Below are 19,022 nucleotides of genomic sequence, written 5' to 3'. Positions count from 1 at the left end.
CTTCTCTCTACATGGAAGGCACTCAGAAACCACAGTGATGGGCAGAGGTTTGAAAGCTTTGAGAAAGGCTGAACAACATCCCCAGCTTGGAGTGCTTTCATAACCAATGGTAAAAGAGGTCAAAAACTGTCTCCTCTACTACATCACAACAACTACAGTAAAAGAAAATATTTTAGCTGTACTGGGGGGGAAAAAAAAAACAAAACAAAACACCAAACCCCAAACAAAAGCCAAACAGAAGCCTTGATGCTGTAGTTTGAGATAAGAAAAATACAAATAACAGCTCTAAAACTGCCTTCAGTCCACTGGGGCAGGGGAAAATTGACTGTCTCCTGGCATCAGTTACCTAAATAAAAAGTCTTTTTATAATATGGAGGGGGGAGTGTAGTTTGATGCCATTCCTACTCAAAGTCACTCTTGATTTGATAAGAAGGAGAATTACCTTTAACCCCCACAGCATGGGGTGGGCTAGAGGCAGACCAGACATTAAATTGCCAGCATTTAGCTGGCATTGAACTTTTTGTGTATTGATAAGCTGGCTTGCACGCCTGTACTGGCAGGTGAAGCAGCGACCAAGTTTCTTTATGTCTCCCTTAGAGCTTTCCCCCAGGATGCTCTCAGCGTGAGCACGGGTTGAGGTCTTCAAACGAAGAGGAAATTCCCCAAACTCTCTGAAATTCAGAGGACTCGCTGGTGTTCACAGAGGTAGTTCAGGGCATCCAGGTCCCCACTGTCTTCTGACCATCGCTTTATTGTTATGAACCCCTCATACAAGTCTGTCCTCAGACTCTCACCTTAAAGAAGCAGCTGTGCAAGAAAATAAAACGGCCTTCATAACTTGCTCCCTCCAGGACTAATTAAACCAGTCCACAATACTCCTGCTCAGAGCCTTGATGTAGAAATTAAATGAGAGGAGCCTTTAGTGCAAGGAAGTGAAATCAAGGTGCAGAAGGTCTCTCACTGGACAGGTTGGTGGCCCCAGTAATTGAGACATTATCCCTTTGAAAAATGACCAACGGATCTTCTTTCTAATAATGTTTCATTGTAATAATTATCTGTCCTCTGTATCACCAATCATCTAGCTTACATACTTTTTTATTAATAAAAAGGAACAGGTGTTGAAAATGTAAACCACACAGATAAAAGGCACAACGAGTTCTCCAGAGAACATTTGGGTCGACTTCCTGCACAGAAATAGAGTCACGTAGACATTTGTCTAATCTATTCTTAAAAACCTTCAGCAGGAAATTAGGTCTCCATTAAATCTCGAGGTAGCCTTATCAGTGTAAAAGCCTAATACAAAGATATATATAGTAGCACAGCTCTGATAAAATAAATCTATCTGTAGTCATCTCATCTTTCCTACCCAGTATTTAGAGACATAACTTACACTTCTGGCACCAATCACAGTAACTCCACTAAAACCATGCCTTTGAAGAAACTTCAGAAACTAATTCTTCTACCTAAGGCAAGAAGAAACCCCCACCAGAAATGCTTTCCTAATGTACTTTTGAAAGGAGCAATACACTTAAGATAACAGATATAAATCTGATTTTCAACTGAATTTTTTAAAAGATGTGTACCAGAAGAACACACATGTTACAGCAAAGCTCTGCCAAATGCAACTAGAACATGGAAACTAGTAGGCTGCAATGTCAGTATTGTTTAGAAAGGTTCAAAAGCTTCTCACACGGGATATATTTATTGGTATTTATTCTTTGGCTTTGAATTGTAATAAAGCACAACATCTTAAGTCACTATAGAATTGCCACACACTTATATGGATTATTTGCAAAGCACAGCACAGCCTAGTCAAGTGTTCAAAAACAAAGGGCTGGTACTACATTAAGTACTAAAGACAGATTTGGCAGAACACAATCAAGAATACCTCTGTTACACTAGTGCTCTCCCAAAGATTTAGAAAACAAGCAAAAAGAATCAAATACACTTGATTTTGCAAAACACAGTGGTTTAGACCCTCTGTATGTGCGTTTTGCTTCCTAACACCTGTTCGCTTGGGCTGCGTGTCTGAACTTTTCAATATGGCCAATGGTCGTGAGTAACATCTTAAAATGGAAGCTGAGATTTTCATGTGGCACATTAACACAGACAAAATACTGAATGTATTTGTACGTACTTATATTCAACAGCTATTTCAAGTGTTTTTTTTATTTTCAAGTGTAATTAAGGAAATTACATTAGATAGGAATTTTATGTCTCAGAAGTAACTTCTAAGCTCAATGGAAATTCACATGAAATGTACGCACGCAGCAGTCTCTGGATCTGGATTTATAAGAGTAGTACCCTAAACCCACAACAGTCAGCATCTAAATAAGCAACTGCCCTAATAATGAAGACCTCTGGTCATGATTCCATCTCCAGTAACTACATCTCATGACATTTGTATAAGGAAATGTGGATTCTAATTTTTCCATATTTATCTTTGGAGTTTCAGCTAGATCTTTTCCTTGTGATACCCACTGAAAGACTCCGGCCTTTCAGCTCTCCTGCCCAATGAGCTCCGCAGCAAAGCGTTCCTTCAACCTCCATCCCTGTCCCCATTCCCTTCCTCCGCCTTCACAAAACACACTTATACAACAGGGAGATTCTCAGAAGTTACACAAATCTTTCTTTTAAAGGTGTTGCGTTATACACTAATTTTTCCATGTTCACATTAACAGTGCCATTGATTTCCCCAAGCAGCCTAGTATTTTCTACTTCTGTATTCATATAACACTGAAGAAAATGCATGCTGCTTCTCGATCAAAGCTCGTAGCTATTTACCAAAATACAAACTAATTAGTAAAAAGACAATTTTTTTTCTGTTTGTAGTGAGTTTTGTAGTGAGTAAAAACATTTGCTTTTAAAACTATTAGGTTGTCTCTAACTGACTGAATAGATACGCTGAATGAAGTTTTCCTGATGTAAACAGACATGTAAGACCTGCTATGTGATACAAGAAAATCTTGGAGATCAATTTGCTGAGCATTACATAGAGTCTTTTACAAAAAAACTGCCTCATAGCAAAATTTAAAAAAGGAACAGATCACTAAAAACTTCCATAAGTTTTGAAGATGATAAATTATTTCCTCTGTTCTACCATTAGAAAAATTATATTCTTGTAAGCTTCATGTATGTCCATTTTGTTCTTGTCTCAATGATGGCAAAAAGTCAAATTTGAAAAAAATTCACAAGAAATTTCTGCAAATTTCCTTATTGGGAGAAAAAAATATATTTTTTTGGCTTGTGTATCTCCCCGCCTGGAAGAGCTCCTGTCACCTTCACTTTGACAAACTCCTGTGTAGCAGAGTGTAAGGCTGAGTATTCTTACAACCTCTACCCTGCAGCAGCTGGACCTTCTCCTAGCTTAAAACATTAAGTCAATTTTATTTTCTTTTTTCCAGACTGAGAGATATTGTTTTTATTTTCCCAGGAGGGAAAAAATTTCTCTGAAAAATCCATGTTTCCATGGAAAATTTTAATTTGGGGGGAGCTTCCATCTAAACATCAGTGAGCTATATAGTTTTCATCTCTGACCAAGTCTGATACAGTACCTCCAAGATTTACTAATGTAGCATAAAGGAGCAGAATTTAGCTCACAGTCTTGTTTGTTTTTAACATAATCTTCATGAACACTGCTATATTAAAAGAAAATCCATGGACTCACAGGATCATGTTAGAGACAGTATTTATATGAGAAGAATTGGCAGAGGTTGGCATTAAGAGAGGTGGCAATAAGCCTCTTCACTTAAAAGATATACTGATGCCAACTCAAAAGCATCCAGTCTGTAATCCCATAGCTCCACAAAGTATAGGCTACAGTTTACTTAGATGATTTCCACTGTTACAACAGTCTATAAAGTATATAATATGGTCAGTGATTAAAAACAATGAGTAGCTTGGAGCCCTCACAAAAATGCAAGTCCAGATAAAAATCATAGTCGCTCTCAGTGTTAAGGAAAATGGATAATGAAATACAATGACAAGTAATGTAAGCAAAAAACAGATCCAAAAAACTACTCCCTGCCAAAATAAACAAGAAGCGGAGAATGCGTAACTCTGAATTCCCATTTTTATTCAGAGCTTAACTGGAATGTTGGGGGCAAAGTGCACCAATGAACAATAAAAATTCAGAAAGCCCAACTATGTATGTTTTCTTCCATTTCAGAGATGGGGTTGTCTCAGCACTCAGTCTGTAATCACACACTTATCCAGCCCTGCTCCTTCAAATTCACCTTACTAAAGCAAGTTGTACAGGAGACTAATGCTCACTTCATGTGAGCAGATGCACAGAGTCACACACCCGGTAGAACTGGCTACAAAACTTGCATGCAAAAATGTACAACAGCACATGTTCAAGCAGCATAAGCAATATCCTCCCTTAAATGACTGGGATTGCATTTAGGTTTCCAAACCTAACCTCAGATCATATTCATTATAACTAATAAGATTTGCCAGTATAATTAAGGATTATCTTCTCCCTCCGCAAATGCCCTAGTAAGTCTAAAAAATAAACACACTCAGAAAGTGGAACACTCGCTGTAATTACTGAAACTACTGTGTATGACCTAGTTGACGTTAACTATAAGAAATTGTGTGGATATACATTCTTGTCATAGGTGGCATCAACACAGTAAACAGCCTCCTTAGTAAAGGCAGTTAATCTCTTTTATTACATTTGGGACACTTGCTAAAATACCTGGGTAACATGTTTCTTGTCAGTTCTGGAAAGTGAAGACAAATTCTGTGGCTCACCTTTGGATTTTCACTTCAAAATATTTGAGAACATTAAAATAAACCCAAAAGTACAAAGTAAATGTATGCAACACTTGCACGAAAGCATACGTATACTTTGGTATGTGGCACATGTTAAAACCAAAACACTACATCAATGTAATGTTAAGGTTGTGACTCAAGCCAACAAAAGCAAGATAATTCATCAAAGATGGACATTCTGGCCGTAGCTCAACCTACTGCATGTACTGCAACCTGTTACATCTGATCTGTTAACAGTCCTGGGCTAACACATAACCTCAGCATTCAGTCTTCAACACATCAATCTTGTTATTTCGAAGTGAGATTGGAACAAAGATATTTCACCAAGTCAGTTTGAAGTTACAGGCCTGAATTCTTGTGTTAATAGTCTTCCTACAAAAAATGAAGATTGACAGCATCCCCATAATACTCTACTGAAACATGGGTTAATACTGGGATTCATTATTATTAATGACAAGAAAAGAATGACGTATGAAAAATAAAAATATACTTCTAGGGTTATTGCCTAGTAGAACTTCTAAACCGAGTAAGACCAGGCCTCTGAAATCTGATCTAGTGCACACCAATAAAAGCTCCCGTGTCAACTTTCTAACATGTGAAATTCTGGCCAGAAATAATTTAGGAGGTTAGAACCAAAAATGTTTAATATGCAAAACAATGAGATTTTGTGAAGGTCTGTGCAAAACCTAGATAATATATTCCCCTGCTGACTCAAATTCTATTCCATCTATGTTAAATTAATATTTCCAGACTTTAATAGGAAAATTCAGCATAAATTTTCATTTCTTTCCCCTTTTTTTGAGACTAAAAGAGAATACCCTTTTCTAAGGAGTTTTCCTCTACCTCAGTTTGTCATAATTGACTAGTCCTACAACTTTCTTCACCACAAGAGACTTTTCTGATTCCTGGTCTGAGTCCTTTCAGTACCTTCTCCTTCCCCATCTTCAAGAGTCATTTTGGACGTGTCATCTCTTCAGGATGAACATTAGGATATCAGGAGGCCTAATCAATTCTGCAAGCTTAAGCTGACAGATCTGCTAAACTAAGATTAAACACAGCTATGAAGTGATCCAGTCCTTGAGCCCATATTCTTCTTATGGGATTCAGGGGAGATTTCAATTCACAAATCAGAGGGTCAAGGGGCAGCTCTCTCCTAAAAGCAGAAAGATTTTTGATTTTTTGAACCTCTCTGGAACTGAGGGGCAATGATGTATCAGCCAGGCCTCATCCTGCTGGTCACCACTTCCTGTGTATTGAAAAGCCCCTCAGTGGTTAATCCATCCGCATACGTCCTGGGTCTCGCTCACTGTTCCCTTGCCCCTGACTTGTGCCAAGACTAAGTCCTGGTAGCCAAAACCACTGCACAGTTGTCTACATCAAAACAGAACCTTGATTCATAGCTGGAGCCCTAATGTACGAGTGCGATATAAACACAGGTAGTTGTCCTAGTTGTAACTACTGCAATGACCACCTTTCAGCAGAAAAACTAAACGTGCCTCTCTCTTGATTTTTTATTATCAGCCTATGAAAGGCACTTCTTTTCAGCAGGTAACTTCAAACATGCAGCTGCAATAATCAGCTACAGCAGTAAAATAATAGTCTCCAGGCTGATATATATGAAAAAGCTTCACAACTTTTGTTTGATGTCTTAATGAATAATCGTAGGCTGCCCCAAGCTTGTCAAAACAAATCAAAACAAAGCTAACACACAAGCAGATAAGCTCTCTGTGTGCCTGTTCCCTCTCTTTGGTATCTGAAGTCAGTTGTGAGTTCGAGTTGTACTGTGTGGGCAATGGCAATGCACGTGCCTTTACAACACCTTGCTAATTTAGCCTGGTAACTCTCAGAAGCACCACTATGGTCTGACAATTAAAAAGGTAGATAGAGAAAAAGGGAGCAGTTCAGTCTGTGTGCTCTTGGTTACTATGCTTGCAACATTACACAGTCACTATGTGAGGAAAAACTGGTATCTACTGTTACGAATACCTGCCTGCTGGTTTCTTCTTCCTACAGCAGTGGAGACTGTGAGGCAGGCAGCCTGTGGTCCCAAAGTGGGAGGCAGCGTATGAATCAGTAACAAACGATCAACTACCCACAAAGAGCAAAATAAATAATCACAAGTGGTAACACATAGCATGCATTTATAATACAAATATAAAGCCTCTGAACAGGGTAAAACAATTTTATATAAAAGAAGAAAAACTTCTTATCTACTTCTTCCCCCTCATCTATTAAGATCCCTCTCTTCCTCACTGGACCACCAATCTTCACCCCCTATTCCCAAGGAGCTCCTACTGACACCCTGTCCCAACACTAGCAGCCAGAGTGGGCTGGAGTAAGTGGAATGTTTTCTTCTGAAAGCCATTTTGGGCAGTGCTGTGATAGCAAGTGCTATTGGTGACACCTCTGCTTTATAAAAGTAAAAGCAGTATTAAACAGATGTGAGTAGCAATACAGCTGTTTTCTGGTGCTTGTTCAGAAATATGCCCAGATTTTTCTATAACTTCTCAAAGAAATGCAATGGAAGAATCTCATATATACTTTTGAGTAGTCAACAGCACTTACTAAATTGTTTTCCCAGACTCAACTTCAGGCATCAGTGCTTCTCCCTTATCAAGAATCCCATCTATATTTGGCCATGGAAGAGGCAAGAGGAAGGAGGATGGAAACTCCCCAGGGGAAATCCCTAGCCCACAAGACCTCTATATGCTCAGAACTCTTAAGTCCTCTGCCAGCCACAACCCTTTGGAGATTACACTTGATGTGATAACAGCACATGAGTTTCCTATTTTGCTGCACAGACACACACATGACATGCTGCTTTTGCATCCCAGGACAATACAGGCAGCTAGACTGTAATTACAGTAATAATGCAATTTACCTAATTATATTGAGACGCTTACTGTGCAGCAATGTTGTCTGTGTGGCTACAGCATGGGACAGTATTACCAGGGAGAAATAACTGAGCAACTTTTGGAACTGTAAGAGATTTATTCTTGTGAAGACATCAACTGTTTTCCATCATTCTTTGTGGACACTATGAAGAAAACATGTCCCGCTTGTGCTGTCACAAGGGACAAAGCAATGACAAATAAGAAAATTCCTAAAACACAAAACTTTGTTGATATATGGTGATTTGAATATAGCCTTTTCTTTACAAAGAGGTTGATCAATTGTCTCAGAAGCCATAAACTTCTGATGATGTAATTTCTATCTGAGTCACTGAAGATATTGGCCAAATTTGTGTCTGTTTTTGCACAAGAAAACAAGTGCATGAGAAAACATATATTGCTCTTATGCTTCTGCTCTACTGAGATCAACAAAAGTTACCCAGCAGTGCAGTAGCTACCATGAGCATCGACAATAGGAAAGGACAAAACTCAGATGAAAAGACAGAATTTTCACCCTACCTATAGAAATAACAAAGATAGCTGGACTCAGCAGACAGTGGTTATCACTCCACTTTAATGACAGCAGTACTTCAATCTGTACAATTACCTAGGTCAAAGAAAAAAGACACAAACAGGCAAAATTACATACTTCTAAATATTTGCCAAGTGGTCCTTATTTTCACTGAAATGCACTGCCATTTAGCGTGAGCCACTGTTTACAAGTCTCTGGTCAGCTTACAGTCTGATGAGCTCAATCACGTGCTGAATCACTGCTAAGCCAATTTCAAATAATACTTTTTGGGACTTTGAATGGGATGGTCAAGTTTTCTATAGCAATTCAGCTACACCATGTCTACTTCTCTGAACACCGGTACTACCTACACATTTTTCCTGCTTCTCTGATAGGTATTTCCCCAATTTTCACAACAGCAAAGTCAGTCCCTATAGATGCCCCAGAATATAGGCCATGTAGATTCAACAGTTTGCAGGTAGTATTTATTTTCTAGTGATCCTCTCATCTTCTCTTTTGCCATGGCTGTATTTATATGAGCTTCATTACTTACTAATTATCCATATATCTCCCCCTTATTTATTTTCTTAATGAGTGACCACAAAAAACAGCTCAGCCATTTATGTTTGCGTGTCCCACTGGTAAATGCACACCTACCTAAGCAATATTCAGAATTAGCATCGAACGTTTTTTTGTCTCCCCTCATTTATTCTCTCTTTCCACAACTCCTCCTGCCCCGCTGCAAAGCTGGGAAGACAGCAGCGCATCCTGTTAGGGGCTGGTGAGAACATGAGCAGTCACGGTCTCTTCTCGAAGAAGGGAGGTAAAAACTGCAACTGTGACCTCTGACTCACAAATCCTATTTGAGTCCCTACCGATTGGTTCACGTCGTACCTTAAAACCCAGCCAGATGCTTGAGAAGCTGAATTAGGGTTGGAGCCCTAATTCCTCACTTGCTCTAACTGACAAAGCCCTAGCAGCGCCTACCAGTGCTCCCAAACACAGGTTCAGTGAGGTAGGACAGGACTGTGAAAGAGAGGAGAGTTACAACCATGAGGTATTTAGGAAACTGATCCAATGAAACCTCATTCAACACCTCCTCTGCTCAAGAGATACCTGGAGCCTATGAACAGAAGAAAATTAGCTCCTCTCCTGCTCCAATCCCAGTTTTACTTTGAAAAAGCTACCTGACTTGAGTTACCATTTTTTTTTTTGTGAAGACATGCTGTAAACGGTTCATTTTTCTCACTACTTGCATACAAGGACACACACAATTGGAAAGTCACCAAGATGTAAGCACACCTGAAGTGAATTTCATCACAGTTGATTGACTTCCTTGAAATGAGAAAACCTCATTATATTCTAAACAGCAACTGTAAAGACGTATCACCAGAATTGTACTGTTGTGCCACTCAGAACATCAGTCAGCAAATTAAAAAATCTTCCACAGAGTAACTGCATTGGTAGAGAAACTGTGTGATGCTCTGCTCAGAAATTATAGCCTGTTGCAACTTAACACATTAACCCAGAGAGAGGATAAACGATCCTTGGTCTAGTTTCTGGTGGCAAATGGGGGAGTGACATGGGAGCTGAAAAAGATGTTGATTACTGAATCTGAAAGGCAGATATGAGGCAGAAAAAAAAGAGAACAAGAAACAAACCTGAAGCATCTGTCATACATACAAAAATAATAACTCTTGATCAATTTGAATTCATTCTAATTGCCTACTGCAGTGCAATCATAGCATATTTTAAATGATATGCTGGTTAAATAAATTTGTGTTGGAGGTGGTCCCCTCTCTGTGACCACAGGATATTTAACTAAGAGATGTCAGTAATGAGCTTCATCAACGGTAATGGCTGCAATACAGAGGAGGAGAGTGATGACATATGAGGTATTACATTCTATGCATTCCTCTGCAAGTGTGGGAATAGCCAGATGTGCCCTAAAAGTGCTAGCTTACTGCACTTGCTGTGACAAAGGGGGCTTCTGAGCATGGGAGGACCGAAACATTATGAAGAAGCAAGTATGACTGTGATTGTAAAGATACAGCAGATGTTTCTGTATTCTAACTTGACTTCCAGGCAAGCATGTTTGGCACAAACACTTGTTACCCAAGAACTATGAACTTTTTACTTTCCTCAATACCTGTGCCAGTAAATGTAATTACTCAAATGCCTGCAGGAAGCAAATGCCCAGCAGGCACAAGCACGTTCTAAGGTCAGTCATTCGCAACTTTTGAAGAACACTCAAAGAACCACAAAGAATTCCAACTTCTAAAACCACTTTCTGTATTTTCTAGTACATAGATTATCCTACTAACCTCTGCTCCTGAGTATTTTCATGCAGCGTTCTCTGAAGTAGAAGCTGTACAGCACATCTTTCTATGCCTGGATCTCTCCAGACCTAGAGAGCTCTGCCAGCTCTACACATCACTTTTTTTTTAAAAAAGAGAAAAAGTTTAACAGCCTTCAGTCTGTTTTTAACTCGAGGTGCAAATGGTTGTGATGGAGTTTTGTGTTATTTGTATTCCCGCATGACCATTTCACACACTGCTATTCACACTGCTAAAACTTGAAATTCTCCATTTACACAGTCCTGTGACTTTAGCAAATCAACTGGTTGGCTACCTGCAGGCTCTTACCACACATTTTCATTCCACGCCATTCAAGAGTGATGGGAACATGAGGTGGACTTCAGAAGAGTCTCTGCAAAGAGCCTAAACTGTAATAATTTAAGAATATAGTAGATTCTTATTCTCCTACCAAAGTGTCAGCACAAATGTAGCATGATGGAGTGACACAATGATTATTATTTACACATATTGCGGTCTGCCAAAATTTGTGCCAGATTTACAGAATCACAGAATCAACCAGGTTGGAAGAGACCTCAGGGATCATCGAGTCCAACCGTTGCCCTGACACCACCCTGTCGACTAGACCATGGCACTAAGTGCCATGTCCAGTCTTTTCTTAAACACATCCAGAGATGGTGACTCCACCACCTCCCTGGGCAGCCCATTCCAATGTCTAATAACCCTTTCTGAAACGGGATGACAGTTTAGATTTAGAAACGGGATGGACAGTTAAATACTAGATGCACCTTAATTCTAGCTACTACCTTCACTTCCTTCAACAGATGACACTACAACATTTTAAAATTGAATTGCACCGGCTATTCATTCACCCTGCATACCTTAGAACACAGAAAAATTCATGATCTAGTCATTCAGAGCAAGTATGCAGATGTGAAATAATATGCCTAAACAATAATCTCACTGGTAAATCTAATCTGAATAGCAGAACTGAATAGCTAATTTATTTCTCATCTAAACTGAAGCAAAAGATACATTAAATGATGGGGCCAGCCATAGAGATGAAATTGGAACTCAGGTTCCTGAGTTTGTGAAGTGACTTTTATTTTCAGATGCTTCACCAGAGTTTGTATTATTCTTATTCAGTTTTATGCATGAAATTATACTTTTCAGACTTAATATATCTAAAATTAATTACACGTTTTATATTTACCCACATATATAAGTGCTGTGAACATACAAACTGTTCTTGTGTGTGATCTGAACCTGAAAGATTCAAGAGTTCCTAGTCTGCAAGCCCTGGCAGCACTGTGCCAAGTTGCCTGTGACTCCAAAGCATCTTGCAGAGGAAGGGTGGGTTGACTGGGAAGAGACTCTGGCTTTCCCAGATGGTTGGCCTTTCATAGCAGTCCCAGCAGGAAACAGCAAGGAGAACAAAACAGTATTCACTCTCCAAAGCTCAAAGTTCCTGAATAAGAATACATATACTCTGCTGTCTTGGATAGTATTACCTCCATATAGGTATATTCATCTCCCCCTGGAACTGCCAGTGGCAGTTTAGACTGCCAGAAAATATTGCCGAGCTCTTAGTGATCTGGTTCCTCATACAAATGCCCTGTAAAATTGTTTTCATATTGACGGAGCATTTTTTGAGGGACCAGGGGAGCTGTGGTGGGGCTTGAAGAAGTTGATTGTGTCCATCTCACTACACACTGATGCCCTGCTATAATTGCTAAGTTGGACTTTGTTGTTTTTGGCAGGAGTTTTCCGCAGATCCTAAAAAGCTGATGAATACCCAAGCTGATGTCTTTCACATTTGTTCTTCTCCACACCATTATTTTTGTTGACTAGACAACTTTGTTCTGCCTAACTTTGATTCATTCAAAAACTGGTCCTGTGGCATCACTGTGTATATGCTGCCACACAGTACCTCTGCTCATAGCCAAAGATGAGAATTCAGCGGTCCCTTGTTATTGCTTAAATAAGTATACAACAACTGGAAAGAAACAACAGGAAAGCCAGATTTGCAGATGACACTGTCATAGCACAACAGCTGTCTTTGCTAGGCTTGATCTCCAGCCTACAGGAAACAATGGAAACCTGCATTAATTTTAGTGAGGTTTAGATCTCTTCTGCAGTAACCTAAGTACAGGTCTACTACGTGCACACAACCTGCAGCATTAGGATCCTGACAGCTGAGCTTCTCCTTTTCAATTTCCTGTTCCTTAGGAGTTTAATGTTTTATGCTGAAAATTAACTTGTTTTCTAGAAAATAAACACCACCATCTTTAGGAAAAGTTGGGTAGGATTAATCTTACTTGATGCAGATGTCTTCACTGTCTGACTAGTGATGCTTGGCTTCCTCCAAAGCCAATACAATACAGAGTAAAAAAGCCACTTCTATGGTATGATCTATCTAACCCACACAGATGTATGCTTTTGGATGTCAGGATGTCTAAGAAAAGCCTTTTTCTCTCAACCGAGTATCAAGAGACCCTAGCATGAATAGGTCTGATTTAAATTATCTACCCTGTCCACATCTGTCCTTGATCAGATGATCCCACCCCAGGTGGCCTGAGTTGGACATAGCAGACAAACATTACTAGTTGTTTTTACGTAGTTAAGATGTTAAAGCAAAAATGAAATAGAAGAAAATGTCTGTGGAATACGTAATCTAGTGTTTTCTCCCTTTTATTGCTGTGATATGAAGTCAGTGGCTTAGCAATCTAAACAGAGACGGTTTATTAAGCCCTTACCTTTGGGGATAGTAATCTGACAGCCCAGGTCACAGTCCTGCTGCAAGTGATAAAAAGCCACTTCCTGCAGCCGAGCACGCTCCAGCTCCGAGAGGCTTTGAACGGGAACTGACTTCAGCCGAACGCTGCGCCCTGACATGCTGTTCCAAGTGAAATCACCCTACAGGAAATCAAATGGAAAAATATGAAGCATCATATGGTATGCACAGTTTAATAAACAGAACCATCTCTTTTACTGCTAAGAAAAACAACACAGGTCCTCTTTTCTAAAAGGCCATTTTCTTGGCCTTTCAAAGATCTTTGTTTTCCTAAGAGTAGCATTCCTTAAAAGGAGTACAGACATGCACAGCAAAAAGTCAATTCTGTCTGAAACCATTTAACCAAGTATTGTTGCAAAAACATTAGGATTTCAGTAACCAAAAGCACAAAGCAGGAAAAGAAAAGCCCTTATCTGCTTTTCCCAGTTTGCCTTCTCTGTACAGTGCTCGGTCATCACTTCATTCCCTTCCCCGCACAATCAGTCAGACATGCAGACCTCCACAGGTCCACGGACAACACACGTTTTCTCCTTCAACTTGCTAATCCCACTCCACCAGGCTGCTCAGCGAGTACACAGACAGAGCCCCTTCTCTTTTCTGACACATCCCATCCCTTCCTTATGATGATATTGTGCTTAAACCATGATCGACCAAAGGACAAGCCGTTTCATGTTTTTGAAAAGCCGTAATAACAATGTATGTGTTAAAATTTATACAGGAAAACACCATGAGATATGCTACATCTCTGTAAGGTACCAATTATGCTTGCAAAGCAAATCAAAAGCTTTAACTGTTCTCTCTCCCACCTGTGATAACATACACAAAAAGCTATTCTCTTAGCTAGTATTTAGCTTGGGTGAGAGAAGTATTCATTAGTCAAAGAGAAGTGCAAGCACACAGACAAGCTTAAAGGCTGACAGTTATCTTCAAGCAAGGATTTCAGAATTCATCAAAGCATCATCAAAGAGTGCATTTTAGCACTACAGGGAAAGAAAGAATAATTTTTTTTTCATTCTAACCATGTTAAAAAATAAACACCAAACTTGTCAGTAGGTATAACGTGATGCAGCTGTAGATAATGGAAAAACTCTGATGTATATCAGCTGAGCTGTAAAGACAAACCCACCAGCCTGCCCTTCATCACAATGTGGCAGACTTACAATTAACAAACTTCACTTTCACTTTAAGTGCCCATTTTCAGTTTAAATTTCAACATCTGTACCTTCACTGCATGCTCAGTTTTTAACCATTCACTTACAATTCATCTGTTCTGCACATACATCTGCAGTCAAAGGATGTCCATCGACTTTAGAAGACATTGGCTGAAGCTCCTTATTACAAAAATCAGTAGAATTTGACTTTACTTAGCAGCTATGCATCCTGTTGTATGTAAACTTCTTTATGCACATTTCCATATATTTTGGCTATATATGTGTATATATATGTGCACACGTTCAACCTGTATATACGCTTGTGTAGAAACACACATATAAGTACCTATATATGCATACCTATGACTGTGTGTGTATTCACACATACATATGAGACAAAAATAATTCACAAATATGCAGCACCATCTAGCAATATAAATCAAAGGAACTACACATCAGACAACATTTCTTATGATGCATGAAGTATGTTTGAGTTCATCAAGGAAGCCTTTTCTCATAGTATTTTTTGTAAGCCACTAATCAACAATAATAGATAGAGATGTTACCTCTATGTGAACAACTGCACATGTCTACACTCAATGCATGTATTATGCTCAATATCTTTATGATATTTATATATACATGGGCCACATATGCAAACTTCTGCGCTAGCCCAGTATTTGACTACTGGAATTTCTTCCTTCATTTTTTGCCTCTTCACCTCTTCTTGCTCTTCCAGTGCCTTACTGTTGATTAGGTAGATTTAGTAATCTGAAACTAAAGGTTTGCATGGTGACACAAGCTGAGCTGACTAGCTAACTCAAGCAAAACCAAAGCAGCAAGAGCCACATAAACCTTATTTGCAAAACTGCAAGTAAACATTTACATTTTTAAAGGAGCTGTTGTCATTTATAGATAAAAGTGATTGAGAACAGAATCCACAACCAGGCAATGTATACTAAGAAACTAATTCCTTTCCAACCCTGATAATGCAAAAGAAACTTTACGATTACAAAAGTATGCAATTCAATCCTCATGAACATATAATGTACAAAATGTTCTACAGCCAAAATGGTACAAAGAGAGAAATACAGGTCTTTATGGTAGAGTTTGGGGGAATTTTATCTTATCTATTTCTTTGACATGAGCATTTTCATAAAGAAAAATATCACTGATACATCTACCATAAAAAAAATTCAAACCAAGATATTTAATTTTGAAACCGGAATGGGAAGCAAAAAGGATACCCGTTAGAAAATGTTGAGTTAACAGAATACTGAAGACTGTAAACTTTTTAGGACGTCCTCTTTCCCGCAGACCGCAAAAATGAAGGGGTGCATGGGGGTTTTAGGAATTATCACAAGTGAAATAAATCTTCCTTAACTAAATTTTGCATGGACACATGAATTATTGCTCTTTTTCAGATAAAAACTACCAAGGGCAAATCTAACACTGGAGGTAACTCTATATCCTCTGCCTTATCTCTGAGTTAGCTCTGTAACTGCAAGCAAGCAGTGAGATGTACCACTGCAATGCCGCAGCTCAGCTGTTAGCCCAGACAAACCAGTTGAACTCTTGAGACAGGGCTTGCTAGCTCTGGTACAGCCCTGCGTTAATATTCTGCTTTGGGGACCCCAGTAAGCTTCTTTGCACAGAGCTGTGCTGCTTTACATGAGCAGAGCAGCCAACTCAGCACCGGCTCAGGAATCTTACCCAGGCTAATTTTACCTTAATATAAGAACACCTCACCTGGAGGTCAAGGGTTTAAGACCAAGAGAGAGAAGAAAGTCCCCAACAAGATTATGAGGGCAGTTCTTTCCAAACAGGTTTTTTATTCTGGCAGTCTACAAGCACCCAGCATGTCACTGGTGCTCACTGGGTTGGTCCTGTCTGGCTAAAAACGGTGGGATGCAAGCTCTGCACCTTCCAATGCCAAGACAGGTCGCTGAGCAGCGATAAAGAATGTGGAAATACTCTGTCCAGTTGCTGTGCACTAAAGAAGACATTCCTGTTTTACACTCAATGGGTTTGATAAAATCTCTGCTAGGTCACATTAACATAGGTTTTTACTATGCTAATGGAACACATGACTAATTAACTAAAATATTTTTGGAAGATCATGTGTTAGGGCCAGTGGAATCTCCTAATCTGCTAAAGAAGTGAGAGGCTCAAGAAACGTTTCCTCGAAAAAGTCTGTTTTATTTGGCAAATAACTAGCACTATCTTCTATGAGACAAAACATAGTATTCGATAATTTAATCTATTCACAGACTCCTATGCCTTGCGTGACACAAGGTACGTTAAAAGCCTCGTCTTCCTTCTAAAGCGCTGTACAATTTTACATACACTCTGTAAATTAGTGCAAAATCAACCAGGCTTGGAAGAGGTCCAGAAAAGGCAAGCTGCCTTAGAGGATCGGTGCTGGTGCATCAGTCACATCTGCCTAAAGCTATTCTCCACTGTGTGGGGCAACCAAAGGAGGGAAAGGGCAGGACACACGTGGAGAATATTTTCTGTTTCTCTATCCATATGGAGGCGGCACACTTCATCAGCTTACTTCAACTTCAACATCAGTCTAACATAGCTCCTTGCAGAAGCTTAGGAGGAGCAGAAGATCTTTAAGCACCAAATCAGAGTGGCTTGGTTTTTGAAGTTCATGCCCTGCCTATGTGTTCAGACATACATACACAGCTTTTTCTCTGTTATTTAGGTGGTAGGTCAGAGTATGACCTTCAAATGGCTCCTTCACCACCAAGACAAAAAAAAACCCACACACCCAACACAAAAACAAACAGAGAAGAGTACAAATAGACATATTGCTCTGGGATAAAGTGATCAGCCTGATAGGACACAAACTGCTAACTGCGAGGGTGCTTTCATAACCGAATTTTACGAAACCTTAAACCAAACTAAAAGCCTTCTCTGGTTTCTTCTACCAACCAGTCACATATTTTTCCTCACAAATCCCCAGCTTCAGCTGAATTTTCTCTCTGGCCCTCCCACTAACATCTAACATCTTTCCTCCACTAAACCAAGCAGTTCACTTATCGGGTAAGTAACTAAAATACCAGAGCAGATGACTCAGCAAAGGAGATGACTGATTAACTGCATCTTGTGCCTTTGAAGAATCTGTCCACTTTTCCCATATTTCTTGTCCATAGTCATAAACACATTTTTAATAAGATGCAGACTGCAGTTTTACTAATATTCTTTCAAGCTTTTTTTTTTTAATAGGTTGGATGTTCAGTGGCTCCAAAATAAATATTAAGTGGTATACCCTGACTTAAGTAACACTATGCACTTAAATTACTCTTAAGCATGTGTAGGCTATTCTTGTGTACCCGACCTCTTTCTCCTGAACCTCCAACACACAGTCTTTCAGATGGCTTTGTGAAGTCTTGTTCTTCTGTCCTTTGTACAATACAGAAACTGGTTGACAACTACTGGAAGGAACCCTGAATATAGATGCAAATTTACGGGTGATGATTGACCTCTGTTGATCTCTGCGGAGTTTTAAGCCTTAGTGAGTAATGTGGATGGTGCACAGGGTGGGAATTGGAACCCACACACATGGCGGTTTTAGATAACACAAATTTTAACGCAGGATGGAGAAAGCAATTTTTACTGCATTATTGTTATTGTTAATGACTTTAGTCTGTACTCATTCAGGTAAATGGCATTATCAGATTAGCTGTCTACTTTTCATTAGTCTTTTGCTCAAATCCATTTGAAACCACTAAGATCAAACCCAATTATGTCTACTTGTTTTTCTCCTAACCTAGCAACACTTAGCTATGTGCTTGTATTTAGATGGGTCTCCACTGTAAAAGAATTCAGTATTTTTGCACACAAAAAGATTGTATTGCAAATAACATGGCAAATATAGCATTATAATGTCTTAATTGTTTGCTTAATTACTTCTTTAAGCTTCATGAAACTGCATATTATTGCCACTTTAGAAACCTTTCACTTACCTTGGTCATTTATTTCAATTCTCTCTAAAATGATTTCCAGACTCCTCAAGCATAAACTCTCACAATTTGACCATTAGTACAGGTAATCCCTCTCATCCTCACATCCCTGGTGTTGCTGTTAGTATGAATCAAAACCAGTTGTGAAGTGAAAGTCAGTCACTCCAGTACAGCTATACACTCTATCATATGAAATCGGTGTACAGAATACTGTTCCTGGACAGGATGAGAATTAAGGAGAAGGGGGAAATAAACTATGTTAAATATCCATTTTAGCATTACATGAAGCTAAGGACAGAATGTCTAGTCCTTTAGTAATGCCATCCTAGATAACTACCTACAGATTACCAAAGAGTTAGGAAACAACCGGATGGTATGAGTGTGCTGCGGCCTATATCCTTCTGCCACCCTATCTCCAGATGCACCTCCATAGCCAGCGCAGCTAGAGTGGCAGGCAGCGCACTGGTTTCCAGCTGGCATTACAAACGACTGCAACCTAGGATGCTCTGGCATCTCCAAACACAGCAGAAGTCACACAGCTGTTCCCAAGGGACTGCTAGTGTCACAAACGAAGACGAGTCTTTCAGACTAATGAAATGACATCTGAACACTA

The 19,022-nt window shown here is 39.4% G+C and overlaps 1 protein-coding gene across 3 annotated transcripts in view; it reads right to left on the bottom strand.

Moving 5' to 3' along the window:
* Positions 1–19,022, bottom strand: part of ARHGAP6 (Rho GTPase activating protein 6) — a 360,077-nt gene that overhangs the window by 59,545 nt on the left and 281,510 nt on the right. For all 3 annotated transcript variants that reach the window (XM_068422687.1, XM_068422696.1, XM_068422704.1), the window contains exon 2: positions 13,250–13,409. In XM_068422687.1, coding sequence (XP_068278788.1) covers positions 13,250–13,409 — 160 coding nt within the window. The remainder of the gene's footprint in view (positions 1–13,249; positions 13,410–19,022) is intronic.

Source organism: Nyctibius grandis, chromosome 2 (assembly GCF_013368605.1).
Source record: "Nyctibius grandis isolate bNycGra1 chromosome 2, bNycGra1.pri, whole genome shotgun sequence".
NCBI lineage: Eukaryota > Metazoa > Chordata > Aves > Nyctibiiformes > Nyctibiidae > Nyctibius > Nyctibius grandis.
Note: the sequence above shows the minus strand (reverse complement) of the source record. Positions and strands in the feature narration are given on the sequence as shown.